This window comes from Eucyclogobius newberryi, unplaced genomic scaffold (assembly GCF_026437365.1).
Source record: "Eucyclogobius newberryi isolate DKJ021-1_F unplaced genomic scaffold, fEucNew1.0.hap1 SCAF_6, whole genome shotgun sequence".
In the NCBI taxonomy this organism is placed as follows: Eukaryota; Metazoa; Chordata; class Actinopteri; order Gobiiformes; family Gobiidae; genus Eucyclogobius; species Eucyclogobius newberryi.
Window position 1 is genome coordinate 14,870,659 of NW_027316278.1, and position 22,328 is coordinate 14,892,986.

At 40.5% G+C, this 22,328-nt stretch overlaps 1 protein-coding gene across 5 annotated transcripts in view; it reads right to left on the reverse strand.

Annotated features, from left to right (window-relative positions):
* The window catches only part of ncor2 (nuclear receptor corepressor 2), a 72,703-nt gene that overhangs the window by 45,072 nt on the left and 5,303 nt on the right, over nt 1-22,328 (reverse strand). For all 5 annotated transcript variants that reach the window (XM_072432749.1, XM_072432748.1, XM_072432750.1 and 2 more), the window contains exons 2-3: nt 7,152-7,344; nt 4,082-4,197 (exon numbers count right to left, since the gene is read on the reverse strand). In XM_072432749.1, the coding sequence (XP_072288850.1) occupies nt 4,082-4,197; nt 7,152-7,253 (218 nt within the window). In that variant the 5' untranslated portion in view covers nt 7,254-7,344. The remainder of the gene's footprint in view (nt 1-4,081; nt 4,198-7,151; nt 7,345-22,328) is intronic.

The window sequence follows — 22,328 nt, forward strand, 5'->3', positions numbered from 1 at the left end:
GCATTAAAAATGCTATAAATCCCACAATGCAAAAAATTACCCTAAAACCACCAAGACACTTAGAGCTAACTCACTTTGCACCAGTAACTGACAAAACTGTCCATGAGATCATCACCAGTCTGAGTTCATCTACATGCTGCCTTGATGTGTTACCCACCAAATTTCTAAAGTCTGTGCTGAACAGTTTGTTAGCACCATTCACTCACATAGTTAACATGTCGCTTCAATCTGGAACATTCCCAATGTCTTTGAAAACTGCGGTCATAAAGCCTCTCCTAAAGAAGAGCAGTCTTGATGCCGCAGTACTGAGTCATTACCGGCCCATCTCTAATCTGCCATTTTGGGGCAAAGTCCTTGAAAAGGTTGTTTACCAACAGCTCACAGATTTCCTCTTAATAAACAACTCATTTGATGTTTTTCAGTCAGGTTTTAGACCTCATCACAGCACTGAGACTGCTCTTGTCAAGGTGACAAATGACATCCGCCTGAACACTGACACGGGCAAAGCCTCAGTCTTAATTCTGTTAGATCTGAGTGCTGCTTTCGACACTGTCGATCATGGGATCCTCTTGCAGAGACTAGAGGACTGGGTGGGCATCACTGGCACTGCCCTAAACTGGTTAAGGTCCTATCTGGAAGACAGGAAGTACTTTGTTGAAATTGGTAGCTGTGTCTCAGACCACATGACCCTGACCTGTGGAGTGCCCCAAGGGTCAGTCCTGGGTCCCCTTCTGTTCAACCTCTACATGCTGCCGTTGGGTCAGTTGATACGCAGTGAAAATGTGTCCTATCACAATTATGCAGACGACACTCAGATCTATGTTTCACTGTCGGCAGGTGACTATGGACCAGTAGATTCACTCTGTCACTGCATCCAACAGATCAGTGTGTGGATGCAAAACAACTTTCTCCAGCTGAACTCAGACAAGACTGAAATAATCGTTTTTGGCCCACAGAAACAAAGAGAAAGTGTTAGCGGTCACCTCCAGAGTCTCGCTCTAAAACCTACAAACCAAATTAGAAATCTGGGGGTAATAATGGACTCAGACTTGAACTTTAATTGCCACGTCAAATCAATAACATCAGCAGCTTTTTACCATCTAAAAAACATTGCCAAAATCAAAAATATAGTGTCAAAACCAGATTTAGAGAGACTTATCCACGCGTTTGTCTCCAGTAGATTAGACTACTGTAACGGCCTGCTCACTGGTCTCTCCAAACGAGCTGTAAAACAGCTGCAGTACATCCAGAACGCTGCTGCTCGGGTCCTGACCAGAACCAGGAAGTATGATCACATTAGTCCTGTTCTCAGGTCTCTGCACTGGCTCCCTGTGGCTCAGAGAATAGACTTTAAAGCAGCTCTGCTTGTGTACAAGTCTCTCCATGGCCTAACACCAAAGTACATCTTGGATATGTTAGTGCCATATGAACCATCTCGGACTCTGAGGACCTCAGGGACCGGCCTCCTGCTGGTGCCCAGAGTCAGGACAAAACATGGGGAATCTGCGTTTCAGTTTTATGCAGCTAAAATCTGGAACAGTCTTCCTGAAGATGTGAGACAGGCTTCTACTCTGACAATGTTCAAATCTAAGCTAAAAACAGTTTTGTTTAGCTGCGCATATGACTGAAAGGATTTTTTCTTTGCACTCTTCTCTTTTGTTTGTGATTTTATTAGTTTAGAAAATCAGTTGGATTGATAATTTTTAATTTAGTTAATTTTATTGTATTTCTGTTTCTGTAATTTCTTTGTGATTTGAATGCATTTTTCCTGCTGTGTGAAGCACTTTGAATTGCCTTGTGTATGAAATGTGCTCTACAAATAAACTTGCCTTGCCTTGCCTTGCCTATTATCAGTGTAAAAACTTCCATCCAGGGCAAAATCCCAATAAATGATCCCCATGAGTACTGGTATTTGTATTTATTTAATATATGGTTCATTTTAAAACATGTAACCTATATGAGCTTTACAACTTTAGTATTACTAAAATAAAAGCCCATCCAATCATAATCAAGCTTTTGCATGAATTGCGTGAAATCAAAGAGAGATGAGACAGTTTTGCCTTAAATTGACTGATCACTCTGCAGGGCCTGTCTTTGTTTGACCAAAACGTTCTTTGATTATTTTGAACCCATGTCTACAACCAAAATACATAAATTAAAAAAAAAACAACAACATCATAGCATGAGACGAATAAAGTCAAAGACAAATATCAAGACAAAGACTGGATTTTTGTCTTAGATAAATAAATTAAAAATTAAAAATCAGACATATAGCAACATTTGCAAGAGGCTTTTTTCTTAACCCATTGTACAACAAAACCTTATCAGATTTCAGATTTGACTGAACATAGCACATTAATGTGGCACCCAAAATGTTCTCACTCAAGTGAAAAACCCTGTTTACTAGTCCCTGTGTGTCTTGTTTTGCTTTGCAGCTTGGTCTCTTTTCTGTAGTAGCCCTGGTGATTTCAGGCAGATGGGAGAAGGCGGAGTGATTGGGAGTTTGCCTGGAGAAGAGAAGAACGGAGCCAATAACTACAGCACAGTGGCTCGCCACTGATTACACTGTTGTGGCTGACTGACCTTCAATTACTCGGACTTTACCCTATTGTCATTTTTCTTCCTTTTTTACTAAACAAGGTGCGAATGAGAACAGAACATTTTGAGTATTTTGTTTGTTAATCACACTTTGTTTTTAGATATTATCCAATATAATACAGACAGCCCAATCATTAATTTAACCAATTGTAATAAATCAGGAGCATGTGGGCAGCAGTGAGCAACCCGTGACTAGAGCTGATATATCAAAATGTATATAATAGTGTGACTGTTGTTTTGAAGATTTGCAAACTTTGAAGTATAAAGATTAAAATGACAACAAGTTTTGTAGTAAACTTTCAAATAGGGGTATACGGTGAAATTTCTGCACTTTTGAGATTCATTCTACAGACATTTCACATTTGTCTAATAATACATTTAATGTTTTAACACAATTCTGTCGGAGTGACATAATATCGTCTGAATCTCGTTATCGGAAAACTCAAAAAAAAAAAAATTCCTTCTTGTCAATATCACCCCTCACCCATGAACAGAAATTCTAACACAGGGCATTGGAGTCAGCATACAAGACATCAGACAGCATTAAGCTTTACAAATCAGTGTCAGTAAAACCGTATACTGTATATATATCTCTGCCTTCAGCCTCATAAAAAAATCTTCTGAGAATCATACAAAATGCATGCTATTTAAATAAAATATTCATAAGTACTTATCAAGACCCATCCTCAAAAAAGAAAGACTGCATAAATAATAAAGCAGTTGAGAAGGTAGAGGAGTCCGCAGGAGATGGAATAAAGCGCACAATGTGCATCTTTCTATATGAAAAACAGGCCCTTTGCCCCACAAAAAACAACATCATGGAGAAGGCTCATAAGCACAAATTACATAAGAACTGCACTGTTTATGTCAGACAATTAAAGCTGCTGAGACGTGACACTTTACTATAAAACTAACCACAGACAATAGAATATTGAAGATTAGTAACTAGGGCTGGGACAATGTATCGTTTTGCATTATATGTTGAGTTTTAGAGAGAAACTGTGCTCTGACTGAAGCCCTGACATGGCAGTAGAGAGCAGCCTAATTGCAGCAGTCTCACTGTCCCCTGACAAACTGATCATAGATCATAGATTCAACGTTTTGAATATTCTGTTCTTTGAATAAGCAAACGCTGTTATGCCTCCATTTATAAATATGCTTAAATAAGCATGTTACTCAGGAGATTTATATGTATCTATTTTATGACATTTGAATCAAAATGTGTCAAAATAACAGCCACTTTTTAAATTGTGTTGTTTATTTTAGAATATAACAACAACGACAATTAGAATTACATAAAACCAGGAAGTACTCTACTGTTTTAGAGTGCATGCAGGCTGCTCTCAAACGTAATGCGTATTCTATAAAGAAATGTCCATAGAGGTTTTAATAGCTCGTACTGTTTTAGAGTGCATGCAGGCTGCTCTCAAACGTAATGCATATTCTATAAAGAAATGTCCATAGAGGTTTTAATAGCTCGTACCTCTCAATCCCAGGCTGAAACTCCGACAGCAGCGAGGGTCGGCGGCGATGAGGTTGCCCCAGGTGCGAGCTGTAATCCCGGACATGATGGCCATGATAGTCAACCAGACCCACTTCCTGAAAAGCAAACAACAAAATGTGTCAAATAGACTGACATATTTCAGGGATTGTAGAAATGCCTATCTTATGTGCTCATTTTGTTAAGCACAACAAGTGACAAGTGTGAGTCCCTCAGAGCGTGAAGCGACCCCCCAATCAAGCCTCAAGTGTGAGTAGAAGGATTAAACAGAATTTTGGGGAATTCCATTTCCCGCCATGAAAACATAACCGAGAAAGACTTGAGGTCGAGGGGTGAGTCCTGCTTCCAGCCCAAACAGCCTGTCCTCTGCTTGAATAATTAGTACATGTGAATGGAAACAATGGAAACGCTTGATTATGGGCCTGCACTGACAGTGTAAACTTTCTACTTGAACATCTAATGAGGGGAGCTTCTGTGTGCACAACACAGTGACCCAGGATTATAGAGCATTCCAGGTCTCAGAGGTCAGACTTTACAATCAAGCTAACAATTCTTATTAAGAAACTAAGAACGTTTCAAAATCAGAGTACAGAAATCCAACATGGCTGCACCCTACATTTGGTGAAAGTTTAAATCTGGTGAATTCATTTGCCTTTTTGGCAGTGACCCTAACCCTCGGCATGTTGTGTATGGACCTGCTCCTTTGAACCTCTGCAGTTATATGTACATGCCCTGTCATGCTAATGGTGCTAACCTCTTCACTGAGCTAATTACAACAAACTCTCAAACATTGATTTATAACTTTTAAATTTAACAACAATGTTTGGGTTAATAAAGTCACTCGTTTGGATCAGCATTTCAGTTTTTATAATTGATTTGCTGGTATATATATTACATATATAACACATACATAACACAATGTGTATTGTTTTTCCACAGAAACTTTGAGAAAACGTCAGACTGAGGTCCGGGTTCTGACCTCAGAGGATGACTGGAACGCAGCATTATTTCCGTAGGGGCCCAGTGGCAGGCTCTATGGTCAGGGGTCAGGAATAATGCCATGTTTACAAAATACCACAGAAGACAGTGCCAGACAGGGTTGTGTGCCAGGTTTGTAAAGGTTGAGCATTTGAATAACTGAGAATACTTTGTAATTCTAGTTAATAAAACAGTTAATAAAAACACTGTCATAAGACCTATTTAGATTTCACAACAGGGCTTTGTGATAGAGCAGCATTTGAAGCTTAATAAACACATCACAGCTGTCCCTACTGTCCCCTCTGTCCCTGGTCACTCTGTGTGTGCAGATTTATCTGTGTCTGTGTCTTCACATCTGGTTCATCTGCTTCTGAGGTCGTACTTATAGTGTTACGTTGTAACATGAGATATTTACACAGAAATATGGCCCATGGTAGTGATACACGTGTTGTCTTTTGACCTGTGACTCAGGTCTGGCCAAGAAAGTCTCATTTCACTGCGTCAGATCACCGTATATACATCGCATGTCTGCGCTCCGTGTGTCTTTGTATTCTGCCGCGTCTAGTTTCACTTCCTCATTAAAGTAATTTCTCAGTGAATACGAGTCTGATTGTAATAAAACAGCTTGAAAAGCTTAAACTATAGAAAACATGATGTGTCCTTTGGACACAGTGCTTCCACTGACTTCTACACTACAGCGTATCAAACGCTTGCGCTTCCTGCTAGATCCTATAACTTAAACGCACCATTATAATGACCGCAGGGTTCAAAGCGTGGGAAAAAAGTAGCGGCTTAAAGTCCGAAAAGTATGGTAAGTCCATGGACATTGCATGGGTTTCTGTCGAACGCTATTCAAACTTTAAATGGAAATTTACCCGTTGTTGGTCCCATCAAAATGAGACACAACTGTAGTGATTAACGAGCAATAAGAAGCTATGAGGCATCCCACAATCCAGTGCGTACTTTCTTCAGGAGGCAGGGCTGCTGCTAGACATTTGGGTGCCCTAAGGCCCCCCCAAAAAAAATTGCGTTTCCGGTAACCCGACCTGAATTTCAAAACCTGAACTTAAACATTTTATTGTGTATTGCATTGCGTGATGGTCGAAAAGTGCTCACATCACGTAGTGACAATAATAAAAATACTGCCGACACTGGCAGCCTGTCACGGGGTCGTTCAACACTTTCAAAGTTCCAACTATTGCTGGAAAGGCCTATTGGCAAGTGATGCATTTGGGCAACGAGACGGCTGGGCACTCACAAGCAATGGTGCTTTGGAAAACTTTTTGGGACGATTGGATCTACAGCTCATCGAACATGCGCGCAGGACGACGGCGCTGTGGTCCGCACCGCGCAGACAAAAACAGAGCGGTTGTTGTCTTGACAAGTATAGATGTAGAGAACTATTTTATTCATTATCTGCAGGCCACTTCAATGCAAAGCGCTCACTTCTGAGAAAAGAAAACAGTCTGCAAAACCTGTGCGAGGATTTTAAAATATATTTAAAAAAAAATCTGACCTACCTGAATTTTTTTTTCAATGTTACCAGAGGCAAACTATTTTATTTGGCCTAAGCATAAATGCTCAGTGGTGCCCCCATACATACTTCCATACATACATCCCATCCCCCCACAGTCCCTAACTTTCCTTGCTTCGCCCCGGCCCCAGCATGGCCCAAACCCGAAATAACCTATTCTGTCATTCAGTCCAAACCACCTGGTCAGGCTGGTGGGGCCCCTCGGAGCACCTGAGGCCCTGCGTTATGTGCGTAATGTGAGCGGCGGCACTGCCAGAAGGATTCCAAACATGGCTGAACACGGCCAATATCCTCACAATAAATTTGTAATGCTTTAAAAATATTCCTACCTCATACTTTATACAACAGCACAAATACCTCATATCAAACATTTAAGCTACTACAGGTAAACAAGAGACTGAGATAAAATATCGGAACTCTTATTGCCGTCAAGATGAATTAATTCGCTAAATTAGCCATAGCCTTTTGCCATCCTCGTCTTTTACTCAAATTGTAATTTTAAAAGTAGGTCATGTGTAGGTGATGTGTGCCTGGACTCACCGTGTGCGCCCGTTGGAGTTGCAGCGGTAGAGAGGCAGGGTTGGGCAGGTGCCTGGTGTCCACAGTCCTCCGGCCCGGTGGCACGGACTGATGAGAGGACATACTGGCCCAGCCGCTTCCTCTACAGACAGGAAGTGGGAGTGGCTTTGGAGGAAACCCCGCACATTATTGTCCGTTTCTCTTAGCCAGCAAACTGTGGAAAGAGAGAATGAAGGTTAAGCATAGCAAAATCAGCAATTGTTTTTATACGAATAATACAAAGTGTAGTCTATCCAAACCGACTCAACATAGTTTTGTGCCAACCCAAAAGTTATTATTCACATGAACAGGTTGTATGAAGAGCTCTTGGTGGTATAGGATTTATTGTGGCTACGCCAGATGGCAAAGCCCCTAAGAAATGACATTACTACAACAAACCACCTTTCCCTTCCACAGTAAATGTTTAATAAAATGGAAAACAAACACTGTAGATTGCGCTTTGTTACTGCAAAATCCCTGCGTGAGACTCTGACATAAAACACTTGCAAAAGTGATTTTCAGAGCAACTGCTAGAACTAAATAGATGAGGACTTTCCAGGGGCCTCAAGCAAAACACTGTTCTGTCTGAGTCAGCTCAGGTTTCAGTTGTGTGAGCCACATGGGAGTTGAGCATGTGATAGTGAGAGGGAATAGTATATCAGGTAAAAAAAAAACAAAAGCAGAGGGATGGTATTTATTAGAAACACAACAGATTAAAAGGCAGCATTTTGTTACACGTGTAGTTTTACATGACAGAGTACAAAGAAAAGACCGCGTTTGAATATTGCACTCCAAATAAACATCATCTGCCTTTCAAGGAGTAGGCAATGCAGTGCCTTCCACAGTCACAGTTAAAGAAACAATACCCAACTGCCACAAATGGTATTTTATTCCCTCTAACACAAACACAACCAGTCATTTGATATTACAGTTATGCCGCGTGGGCACATTACAAAAGTAGTAAAGTGTAAGCATTTACAGAGAAACATTTATGAATGTTAAGGACCTGCTAAAAGCCACACATTATTGAGCAGGCCCTACAATGACGTCATATTTGTGTTCAACCGAAAGCCGTGAATCAAACAATGAGAGATCCTCTTTGATAAGCGTCCAATGACTGGAGAGGGAAAGGGAGAAAGTCTAGGGGGGAGGGAGAAAAACAAGTCTGAAGGCAGTCATAAGATCTACTAAAGACAAAAACCTGAATCGAGAGGAGACGGCCAGCACAATGAGTCTGCTTTGACGCGAGCTCTGAGGCGCATGAGGTCTTAAACACATGCGCTGGCACCGCTACAGACATCCACAGGCAACACAGGCAGGTCCGTGGCCCGCTGCCAACAATCCACGAACTCACTCACCTCTCCCTCGCCCCCCTCTTCTTTGTGAGCTTATGGGGGACGTCTCCAAAAGCGGGCCTCAGCTTAAAGCACAGTGAGCCAATATTTCATTCTCAAGGAGCCCCCCCGTCCCTTTGCTCCCTTTTAGGCAGGGTTGTGGAAATATTAGCAGTGTGGCGTACACACGGACGGAGAGACAGCGCCAGACTCTTCAAACAACGGCTTAATTTGACTGAAATAAACATTCAAACAAACCTGTGGAGTATATTGTTTGACAGCTATTCTTGAAGAGTTGCTGCTGGTCCAATGACAGGAGCAACTGTCGAAATTGCCCAAAATTGACAAAATAGTTTGAATCTTGAGCAAAAAAGTTAAATAAATCCAGTTTAATATAAACCATGCCAATCAAACCTGACTGTAAAAACACAAGACAAATACAATTCTATCAATTCTAGTAGCTGTGATCAGAAAGTAGATTCAGACATTGTTCAAATTCAGAATGAACATTTTAATTATCTTGCATTGATGAAGTTATAATATCATCCGAATTTTGTTATCAAGATGTTCAAGCTAAAAAAATAGAGGTATTTATTTTTGTCAGTATTGCCCACCGCTATTCCGCAGCATACTTTTGCAGTAGTACCTGTCTGTAGTCACCACTTATGGGACATGTAGGCTACTAAATTTATTAGATAAGTTAAACAATTTTCAAGTTTTCCCAAGTTATATGATTAAGTTTAACATAAAGTGAACTTAAATACTTTCATATCTACAATATTATATTAATTGAGCTCAACAGTCCCGTTCACTTTGACGTCTGCCGTGGTCCTAGAAGTACATTTTCCATTCACTGACGGAGGCGAATTCTACTGAAAGTGTTTTTCAGACTTCCTATAAGTGATCTGTTCTTCTGTATCTACCTGCGTTGCACCAATGAAATTTCCCCATGTGGGACAATAAAGGAATATCTTATCTTATGTGGCAACGAATGACCTTAATGTAGTTTTTACTTGAAAACAGTCGATTTACCCCAACCTTCTAGCCTTTATAATACATTTTTGGGGGAAAGTCAAAAGGAAAAAAATTATGGGAAATGTACAAGGTCACTTTTGACTGTCATCATAAATAATAGATAATAATGCGTTGGCATGTGTATCTATCAAGTCAGAGGAAACATTGAACTGATGTCAATTTTAAGTTTAAAGACAACTGGGTTTCTAATTTAAGATTCAACAGTTCTTGGTCATTTCCTCTGAACAAATGTGAAAGGGGCAGATGAATACACTGTAAACGTTGGCAATAGAAGAGTATAAAGTAGCGTATAAAGCGTCCTGGATGGTGATAGGAAGAGGGAGGGGCAATGCTAGGACCCGGGCTGGAGGAATGTGGCACCCTGTCAGCTCCCATAAGGATTTATCTCCCCAGTCGCCTCATTACCCAAGAGTCCGGGAGGGGGAGACCCGAGCACCCAGCAGCACACAGACACAAAACACAAGGATACTTCACGATTAAATGCTTCAATGCCATTGCCTACATCACAGCAGGGAACCCAAAATACTCCATCACAGAGGCTGTCTTTACATTTCTCTTTCACTTCTTGGAAACCAAGGGTGATGTGCAGGTCATAAAATTAAAAAAACGAACTATGAAAAAAAAAAAAAACTCAGATAAATGTGTCGTGATACTGAGGGACACAGACACAATAGAAGAGAAAAATATGCATGGGGTGTCAGGGAAGATTAACCATTGGTGAGGTCTGTTAGTCTGATGTAAGAACAGTAAAAAATAGATAGTTGAAAATGACTTAAATGTTCCTGTTTGGGCAGATGAGAAATCCAGCCGCAGCTCGTTTGTTGCATCAGCTCCAGTTCTGAGCCCTGGGCAGTTTTACACCAACAACAGTTCACAACTGTTCAAAGTCTGAGACGCACAACTACAGTAGGCGGTGGTAATGTAACACTTGGATACCAACCACCATAAAACAACAAAGAAGAAGAACAATTCACTCAAAGTTAATGAGAGCTGAGAAAGTTTAGCTATGGATTCGCAGATTTTTACAGACAATACTATACTACCCAAATCTACTTAATCTATAGCAACATAAGAATATCTCAATTCAATTAAGACTATAGCTGGAAATGCCAGATGAATTGCAAATTAAAAAATTGCCACAGCAATGAAATAATACAATAACCACTATAAACAACAAGTTACGCTGTCTCTATGCCTTTTGTCTCAGCTACCTCAGTTTAAACATCAAGCAAATCTTGTCGATATGGCCAATATTTCACTGTTTCACTGTTAAACCTTGTAGAGTTTAGAGTCACTAGGCTACAACCATATAATACAATTTACATTCAGTTTAATGCCTCAATATGTAGTGCAGCACCAATATTAATCTGTGTTGCCGTAGAGCAGCTAAATGCAACTCCAGAGAAAAGCTCCCGTTTGTGTGCACTCTGAAGACTGTACTCTCCACACACACTTTCTCCAGCTCTTCTGAGAGGATCCCGAGGTGTTCCCAGGACACCCTGGAGGAACCCACAGGCGTCTATAATAGAACGCCACAACATGAAAAAATGCTTTAACCCACTATCTCTGCACAAGGGCTAAGAGAGCGGGCAGCCTCCCTGAAGACGCTGCACCATCCGCCTGTCAACGCTCCACCCTTCCCCTTCTCGTGAACAAGGCCCCAAGATACTTTAACTCCTTCACTTGAGTCAAGGACTTCACACCAACCTAGATGGGGCAAACCTGGTCGCAAAAGCACCCTAAATTAAGAACTTACTTTGTCTCAGAGCTAAAGGCCAATTGCGAAGCCCACCTAGTTTTGCCAAATCAGTGACTGTCCTATAGTTTTTGTGTCCTATAGTTTTGGACTTTCGTGACTGTGACATCAGCGCAGTAGTGTTGTGTTAAGATAGTGGTTCTGCTGATTCTTTGCTTGTTCGTGCTTCGCGTGATTGGAAAAACAGATCCAGTGACTGAATATTTCAGGATCAGAGCCGTTAAAAGAGGTATAACATGTACTTTGTTGGCGTAGAGCAGTGGTGCTAAGAGTTAAAAACACAAGATAATACTAAATGCGGCCCGGTTTGCCAGAAGAGAAACAGAAAGAAAGCAATCTGTGTGTACCTGTGAGGTTCAATAAAGCTCCTGAACCCCTCTCCTTATTGTCTCCACCTATCCGAATATCCATCCGAGTCTTAAGTGGTGGTCTGGCCGGCACTGCAGAGCAGTGACAGCAACAAACCTGAACCAGCACCTTACATTCCACACAGTCCAGAGTTATGTCTACAACAAATATCATATCTTAAATATCATATTTTTAGAAGCCTTCCAACTGTTATTTGGTGGAGATAAATAACAGTCCTTTGTAATAAGTACTCAAGTACTCAAGAAAGCTATAGTAAGATAAAGCAAGAGATGAGAATATGATCCAAGAAGGAGAGACACGCTGGACTTAAGTAAAAAATGTATATTGCAAGCGTTTTCTGTAACAAGTTTGGGGGTGTCTTATGTGTGCACAGCGAGACAAGAGGTGATGTAGTTACCCTGTGTTTATAAATGATCAAAATGTGACTAATAGGATTTGTAGGATTGCATTGTTTTCACTGTAACACCTTCTACAAATTAAACTTGTAAGTAACTCCTACATTTTTGTCTGCGCTCCTGACTTTAGACATTTTGGAGGACATGTGCTACAAAGTAAAAAAGTAAATTTTGAGCCCAGCATGGCCTCGGATTTGGATGTGCTGATTTTCATCTCAGCCGCGTCACACTCGGCTCAAACCATCCCAGTGCATGATGCAAAACTAAAATAAATAAAATGTATAATCATCACATCACTAAATATCGAAAGTATATAGATAGTTAGGCCATAGGTATTTTGTTACTTGGTTTACGGATTTTTAAATGAAATATATTGAACAGGCGGGCGGAATATAAATATAATTTCAAAAGACTTTCTTCCGGTTTTTCCCAAAAACGCACCACAGGAGGAGAGGGGGGAGGAGAGGGGGGGAGACGCGGCGCACAGGAGCGTGTAACAGTAGATTTAGCATGTTTTACATTGGTAGAACTCACACTTTTAAGTGTGCAGTCTTAGACACTGCAAAACGCACTGGAGAAAGTGTGTTAAACGGGTTTAAAATGTGTATTTGCGTGTAGAAGACAAGGAAACAGGCGCGCTCTCGCCGGGGGCCGCGCGCAGGCCGTCACAACAATGCTTTCCAAAATAAATGACTCCCGCAGGATTTGGCCGTAAAATTGCTTCATGTGTTCTTATCTTTTGACTTAATACCGCTTTTTATATTTAATTTAATGCTATTTTGATGATAATTGATTTTATTTATATTGTAGAAATCAATAATCTAAGTGCGGCGGATCCGTAAACCAAGTAATAAAATAACTGCGACCTTATATCGGAATCGTCCCCCAAAAAATCCCTATCGGTCGAGCTCTAGTTAGAACAAATGTATACATCAATGACCAATTCTTATTCTCCTAATTATGATTTGATTTAATGGTTCATTAGAGAAGAAAGCTGAGGACCAAGATGTCTGAGTATTTATTTACAAAATTGCATAATGTTTGAGACCAATTAACCAGTATTAATTTATTGTGTGGCCCTAGATAAGAGCCCCTCCCATTCCTGTGCGCGAGCTCGCCTCAACAGTGGTTGTGTGTGAAATGACATAAGACCCTCTCCCACACTGCAGTCTGACAGTCCACTCACAGGCCGCTTCAGTCAACACTCAGTCACCATGGAGGCACAAACACCATCTCAGCAGGGTTATTCTGCCTTCTGCACAGAGGAACTCCCGCCACCACATCTCCAGATATAACCAAACGTGCCCGTTCAGGTCAACAATCATATTTACATTTCAGCTTATTAGCTCACCTTCATATTGAGACAGAGGATTTGTGTTTTTATACAGAATTGCTAGGACTGTAAGCCTAAAAATATATATATATATTATATATATATATATTATATATATATATATATATATATTATATATATATATATTATATATATATATAATATATATATATATATATATATATATATATATATATATATATATATATATATATATATATATATATATATATATATATATATATATATATATATATATATATATATATATATATATATATATATATATATATATATATATATATATATATATTTATATATATATTGATATAATACTGACTTTTTATCACTGCACAAAATATGGCATTAGCATCTTTTACAAATGCTACTGGAGGCAGCCTGGGCCAGAGTTCAGGGCTTAAGTACACAGCAGTAAAACCACACTTTGGATACAGGTGATTAACTCAGTCTTATTTAAGTATATTTGCATCATGGAGAGACTTTCTGGTTTATTGTTGAATAGATTAGTGCTGTAGAGTAATATTAAGAATATATTCACAGCATTAACTTTTAAGTCATAATTAACTGTTCATTAGAGCATTGTCTGATTGGGTATTTTATTTTAGATTTGATAAAAAGTGTACAACCTGTAAAACTGTGTGATTGTTACCACCGCGGTGTTCGCTTTCCGCCCTCTTAAACTCTAAAAGCAAAACACATTTCCCTTGCTTATTCAATCATTTAAAATATAAAATAAAAACATTAGACAATACATTAGGGCTGGGTATTGCCAAGACCCTTGCGATACGATACGTATCCCGACACAGGGGTCACGATACGATACATATACCATGTATATTCCGATACAATTCCCTCATTATGGTACGTATCCCGATACATTTTTGAAAAAAGGGTCTTAAAAATGTACCAAAGGGGCAAAGAAAATGTATGAAATTTCATGTTTATCCACAAAGCGCTTATTTATAAATCCATTATGCTCTAATAACTTCATACATCCAGCCAACTGATCCAAATAGAAATATAAGGAACACATTCTAGTAAAGTATTGCATGTTTCATGGTCTGAACATGATGCAGCAGCATCTTCTGCACAGATCAGCTTCTGATCAGGTCCACAGCTCCTTCTCACCTCGGCCGAGAGGAGCACGGCACAAACAGCAGATCAAAAGTACTATTCCACCTCGTTTGAAGCCTACGGGCCACAAAAATCTTTAATAAATAATAATTAAAAAAATATCTATACTGTGACTCCATATCGAGTCTGTGACGATATATCGCTGTATCGATATTTTGAACACAACACTGCAATACATGTACTACTGGTTGTATATTTTGTAGTGTACAAAAAATCATGATATTTGTAGTTGATTTAAAATTATTATTTTTGACACAAATATGACAACAATTAACCTGGCTCAAGCCGGATGAAGACAATATTTGCAATATTTGTTTAAAAAACTCTTGATAATCCTTTTGGTCAGGCTTGTGATGTTCGGTTTGAGTCCGGCCGCCATGTGGCTGACCAATCACAGCGCAGCGTTTGTTGTAGTTTGGGTAGAAGTCAAAAGGCCAAATTTAAACAAAAATGGTGACGCTGATAGACTTTGGCCTATTTTAGCATTTTGTTTGTTTTAAATACACACACATAGAAGCGCATTGTGTATGTGAGGTGATTTTCTCTAACTGGGTTTAACAATATTTGGATTTTTTTTTAGTTTGTTCCTGTGACGCGTCGGCCAATCAGATTAAAAAATGTTCTGCCTTTTCCCGACTGCTTTCGGTGAGAGTCTGTCCGGATTGATATTATGTGAAACTCAATTCTGGGTGATACACGAATCAATTTGACGGGAGCCAGGTTAGACAAATTTGCTATTGCAATATCATCAATATCGTTACATCCCATGGGACAGTTCTCAGAATGACAGACTCGTTTGGTGTTTTGATCAGTCTTCAACACTTCCCTCTATGTGCACGGATTAAATTAGATTTATTTGTCATATACACAGTTAAACAATGCAATGAACTGTGTTTGGATGAGAAGAACCTGTCAACTCAATTAAAAACTGCAAAAGATAAAAAGCACTCTCATCAGTGTGGTCATGTACGCAACAAGATGACACTGTGTTGTCATTTTGGTGTGGGTAAGAAAAGGTAAAGCCTGTCGTACTTTAACAGACACAAAAAGAAAACACCTCCCTAGATACTTGCTGCAATATTCTAACAGAGGAGGATTTTATCTTTCAGTCAACTTTTATGTTACATAAACAGAAATTACTAAAATATGTGTAACACCACTTTTGGCTTTATTAATCTATTTAAAAATCATAATTTAAAGGTTGAATGGACGATTTTTTTGGCACAAATCTAAGTCTTATTTCCTCGTGGCGTGGACTGCCGATTAGTCCTGCCACGTATCAATCATAAAACGCACCTACCGCTCACCTGCAGCCGCGTGTGGCTCGTCCCCACGTTTCCAGGTGCCTAAGTGCATGGATCTATCATAATATAGTTCCCTCAGTGCACTGTTTTATTTTAATGATACATTTTTGCCATAACAGGCTGAGAAATAGATTTTCAAAGTTAGGGGCCTGGGGGGCCCACAAGCAATTTCAGGGGCCCACAAGCGCGCGCGGCATCGCGGCGTCATAAGAACATGATAAATGTGTTGTTTTAAACCTGGTTATTAGCATGTAAAACAATTTTAAGTACTTTTATCTGTTATTTGATATGAAGAGCACAAATACCGAATCATACAAACCAGAGATCATGATCTTTAAAACTGTTTAATTCAATATAATAATGTTTCTTATATATAAAATAAATACTGAATACAGCATTTGACACAAGGAGATCTTGTGGAATATATGAAATCACGTCCTACAAAATAAACTACTCATATATACATTGCCCCGAAAATTAGACCGGGCATTTCCGAGGACACGTGAACACAACACGAACGCAGCGGCCAATCAGATGCCCACTTTCATCGATATTACATCACGGAGACCGCTCGGCCAATGAGAAGCGAGAAGACGTGCGAAGTGGGCATGTCTGTCAAAATGAAACTTAAGCGATGAAAATGCCCTGAATATGGCCAAATTACTAGTTAAATCTTGATTTTTTTCGAGGAGGGGCACGGCGGGCCCCCTCCTATTTCAAATTGCGGGCCCGCCGGAGATTCAACTGCTTGCGGGCCCCCGTCTATTTCGCAGCCTAAATAACGCCCAGCCATAAGCACATGATGGGTTTGGAGGGACTGTGGCCGAGGGGCTATAAACTCTCAGCTTAGGTAGGGCAATGTCCATTTTTAATATTGTCACACGTCCTCTATATATAACTATACCATTGCATGTCCACTCATATGCTTTGTAATAAAAAATATAAGAACAAGACTGAGCCATGTAAGGCAGCCATGTAACAGTGCCCCCTGTGTTATCAGATGACCAACCCTCATTTATCTTGTAAAATACATCATCTATCCCGGCCGGCACCTCTGTCTCTCCCCTTCGCTCGCAACTGTTGACTCCTGCCCAATGCCGCCTCGCTCTGTTTATTTACCATTTTAAACTAGAGGACGCAGGGTAAATGTGTGTAATTGTGACAGTGAAGAGCGCTGGAGATTTTATTGTGACACACAGACACACAGACACACAGACACACAGACACAACCAAGCACCAAGTGGATTATTAACACATGCGAACATGACTCACACAGTCATCAACAGAGCTTTGATGATGCACCTCAGGCAGATTATGCTTCTACTTTCAGTCATTTCAAATACACCTGATGCAGATTCATACATTAAATCACTAAACCAAAGAGCAAACCACATAGATTCAAATAGACCCCGCAAATGGACTTCCCTTTTATTTAAGACAAAGCTTTGTGCTTTCAACCATCAGCCTTTAATGACAGCGAATATGTGTGTATTTACTAAACCAAATACAGCTTGGGTCAGTGTCTGGGCTCTCCTGATCACATTATTGCATTAAAACAGACAATAGAGGTAGAGTTTTATCAATGACCCGCTGAAGTGTGTGTGTGAGTCTATATATACACAGGTTCATTACAAACAAGTTGATAAAGTAGAGTCCAGCTCCACAAACATTACTCCAGTCTTGCACTTTGCTCCAACTGCATTAAGCTGGAGTTGGTCAAGATTATGGTCAGATTGTAGATTTGTTGTCCTGGTTTATGGCTCATATTGCTGTAACTACTGGGCAACATTAAAATTGAAGGTTTGTGGAGCCAATCCCAAACAAATAAGGAGAAGATGTGGATTTCCATTTTGGATATTTCCTTCAAAATCAGTAAATCTGCAATAGAGTTGGATAATCTCAGATCGTGGGTCAGAGCCTATGATATCATCAAATTCTTCAACGTGAACACAAACTACTGTTGACAAATGTGTGAGCAGGTTTTTCTTTGACCCAATCATGTGTCAGGTGCAAAACATTTTCGTTCCTCGTGGAAATGTTCTAATATTTTCAAAGCAATTAATTTTAAAACTCTACACTGGTCACACAGGTTCAACCATGTCCTGTTTTAAGTAGCTATGCAAGTACATCCTCACAAGGATAGTTTAAAAAGTCAACCTGTGAAGCAACCGTCTTTGTCACAGTCACAAGTGTTTATTGCAACTTCTCACTCACAGAATCAGCAGCGAACAAAGAAATCAGGGCAGTTACAACAAAAGACGGTCACAGACACTTCACGCTAGAGCTGCGGCTATCAATTATTTTAGTAATGATGTAATCTATCGATCATTTTATTTGACTAATCGATTCATCCCGTAAACGTTTTTTAAAAGCATATTATTTTTTTATCAATGTTATAGTTCAATAAATAACAAATAAGGAGTTTCTGCTTAAAACAACACATTTTATTCTCAATTTGTATGTATGACCCCTAAACAGCAACATTTCACTTCACAAGTTCAGTCACACTCGTAAGTATAAAATACGCCGCTTTCTCCTCTGTTGTACTTTAGGTGCAGCAGGGGCCGTGCAGAAACAAGCCCTGTGTGAAACAAGATCCACAAGTAGCTCTGTGCACTCACGGTGCACACGGAGGCTAAAGTGAACGGCACTTGGAAGCTAAAGTGTGACATAAACACAAATTAATTCATAGTTACTGTAACTGTTTACAAACAGTCAAGTTAATTTGACCTTATATTTATATAAATATATATATATATATATATATATATATATATATATATATATATATATATATATATATATATATATATATATATATATATATATGGATTATTTTAGTAATAGAGTAATTTTTTTTTAGTATGGTGATTTTTAACTTAAATCCACTTAAATCATTTTAAATGTTGTTGTCTTTTTTTAATACATAGATTTATCATAGTAGTTATGTTGCGGTGAGTTAACTACTTTGCGTATAAATGAAGTTTAATAACAGCAGTGAGATCTACAGTGTACATTTAGAAGAGACTCCTCTGAACGCCTCATTCATGTAGAGCTCCTGTGCAGAGGTGTCTTGTCTGCTGGGCCCAGCCCTGACCCACTTGTTCTTACTGCTCCTTCATTATTTAGCAGCTCTGAAATGTTTCGGTGTAAATGCAGTGAACAACCAGCGTGTTTCCGCCCCGCGTCATGACGGGAGCCTCTTTTAAACTACACTTTATGGATAAGACGGACATGGATCCCTTTCCATGGCTTCAACACTCAGTATCAAAGAGTCTGAAATGTGGCCGATGCACTCATCGTGGGCATCTGGACTGGTGTGTCTATTGGAAACATACTTATGTTAAAGGTTGAATGGACGATTTTTTTTACCCAAATTTGAGTCTTATTTCCTCGTGGCGTGGACTGCCGATTAGTCCTGCCACGTATCAATCATAAAACGCACTAATCGCTCACCTGCACCCGCGTGTGGCTCGTCCCACATTTCCGCGTGTCTAAGCGCATTGATCTATCATAATATAGTTCCCTCAGTGTACGGGGCAAAATGAAGACGGAGAAAGACTGTTCGAGCTGACTCAGAAGTAGACTGAAATCTACGGGAGACGAGAGATGCGATGCGATCCGTCGCGCTAATAAACAAACGCACGTGTGTGTTGTATCAGTCCACACGGGGGAGTGTGCATGCGCACTTCCGCCTGCGTTCTCAAATCGCCGAAAAATCGTCCATTGCGCCTTTAATTGAAGAAAACAATTAGATTACTAAAATGATCGATAGATCTAGCTCTAATACCAACGGTGCAATAAGAAATGTTTTATGAAGTTTGGACATCAGTTCATTTCACGTGCCACATGTTAAGGAATGTTTTATATAGTGATAGACCTTAATTCTACAGGTTTTATGTTTAAGTGGGGGTACTGTGGCTGCTCCTTTAACATGACACAGACTTTAAGAACTCAGTCACTGTAAACAATGAAAATAGGGAATTAAAGTTGGAGGAGGAGTCAGACAGTCCTTCCCCTAACAACATGCCGAAGTGTAGAGGAGCACGAGCTGAACAGTCATCACAGCAGCGGCTCAGACACAGACAAACTCCTCTCACCGCAAAAAGCAGAGCAATCTTCTGCATTGGTTTGATCAAGACGTAAAATAAAAGAGTCTGACACGGTTAGCGTCCATGTCGAGCGTCGCGGTTTAAGATGACTTGTTGGATTTAATATAAGAAGCCTTTACAGGCTGTGGGGCTTGTACAGAGCGGTTTCGCTGACATGCCTTTTCCTCCAAAGCGTAAAAGAAGCCCAAAACCAACAAATCCTGGTTCATCTCTGTCAATTAATCTACTTATTCCCACTCTCAGTTGCCGCCGAAATGCTTTTGCATCAAAGGTGTTTCATCAAAATGTTATTGTGGTATTTCAATTTAATATCACTCAATATCACTGGCTCCCCGTCGAGTCTAGAATCAAATTCAAAATTCTACTCTTGACCTACAAAGCCATAAATGACATGGCCCCATCCTACCTCAAAGATGCTATAGAACCATATCATCCAAACAGAGCTCTTCGCTCTCAGAATGCCGGCCTTCTGGTGGTGCCAAGAGTCTCTAAAAGTACTGTAGGAGGTAGAGCGTTTAGCTACCAAGCCCCTGTGTTATGGAATCAGCTCCCGACCCATGTTAAATATGCTGACACAGTCTCTTCATTTAAGTCCAGGCTTAAAACGTTCCTCTTCGAAATCGCTTATGGTCAGACTAGTTAGGAACAGAAACATAAACCCACAGCTTTAGCTACGCTGCCCTAGGAGTAACTATGCTGGGGGAAGTATGACAGCTTGAGCACATCCTCTTCTTCTGACTACTTATGCTATCAAACAATATTTATTTTTTGATTCCACTTGCAAACTGTTCACCGCCTTCTTTTCTTTCTCTCACTCCTGAGGACCTGTGGACCCAGATGCCCCTCCCCTGGTGAAGTGGTCCCTGCCCTGTGTGGACGGTCCCCCATCTGCCTGAGGAGTGGGTCCAGCTCGCCTCCGACGGTCCCTCATCTGCCTGAAGAGTGGGTCCAGCTCGACTCAGTCGGTCCCTCATCTGCCTGAAGAGTGGGTCCAGCTCGCCTCCGACGGTCCCTCTTCTGCCTGAAGAGTGGGTCCAGTTCGCCTCAGTCGGTCCCTCATCTGCCTGAAGAGTGGGTCCAGCTCGCCTCCGACGGTCCCTCATCTGCCTGAAGAGTGGGTCCAGCTCGACTCCGACGGTCCCTCATCTGCCTGAAGAGTGGGCCCAGCTCGCCTCCGACGGTCCCTCATCTGCCTGAAGAGTGGGTCCAGCTCGACTCAGACGGTCCCTCTTCTGCCTGAAGAGTGGGTCCAGCTCGCCTCAGACGGTCCCTCATCTGCCTGAAGAGTGGCTCCAGTTCGCCTCAGTCGGTCCCTCATCTGCCTGAAGAGTGGCTCCAGTTCGCCTCAGTCGGTCCCTCATCTGCCTGAAGAGTGGCTCCAGTTCGCCTCAGTCGGTCCCTCATCTGCCTGAAGAGTGGGTCCAGCTCGCCTCAGACGGTCCCTCATCTGCCTGAAGAGTGGGTCCAGTTCGCCTCAGTCGGTCCCTCATCTGCCTGAAGAGTGGGTCCAGCTCGACTCAGACGGTCCCTCATCTGCCTGAAGAGTGGGTCCAGCTCCAGTCTCCTCGTGTCCGTCTGTCCGTCTGTGAGAGTCGGATCTCTCCTTCACTGGAACTCCTCCAGGTTTCTACGCTTTTTTCCCAAAGAGGTTTTTTTTGTAGTTTTTCCTGGCCGAGAAGGAGAGTCTAAGGACAGAGGACCCTGGGACATTGTCCCTCGCCACCACAGACATTGTCTGACTCCATCGCCACCACAGACATTGTTGATTCATTTCTCCCTGTGGCCCTCAGAGGCAACTGTTGTTGTGATTTTGGGCCTTACAAAAATAAATTGATTTGATTTGATTTGAATATCAAACCAGTATCACAACCAAAATACACTTACCGATTTTGTGATATTTAGATGTAACTGAAATTGGTAATCAGTTTGCTACTTTTGACGGTCAGGTCCTGTGCAGCTTGCAGTTATTTTTAGAATGAACAAAAATTACAACGTTGTCAGCGTATATATGAATAAATAAGGAAAAGTAAAACAAAAGCATGTGGTGGAGCGCACTCAGCTTTACGCACCATTGGGACCAGAGGTTTTGTTTGTAAAGGACTTGTAAAGGAAGTGTAAATCCCCAGGTGTATTATGATTATTATGATTGTTATGATTATTATTATTATTTATTATTATTATTGTTGTTATGATTATTATTATTATTATTATGATTATTACACAATATTCATTAACCAATTACACATATTTGTTATTGAAATTATTTCACCAAAAAAGAACTGCGCCAAGACCTGGTATAACTAAATGTATTTTTGCCGAGGTCAACCTTGTGAAGAAAAAGTACACTTCGGGTACGATAAATTGTA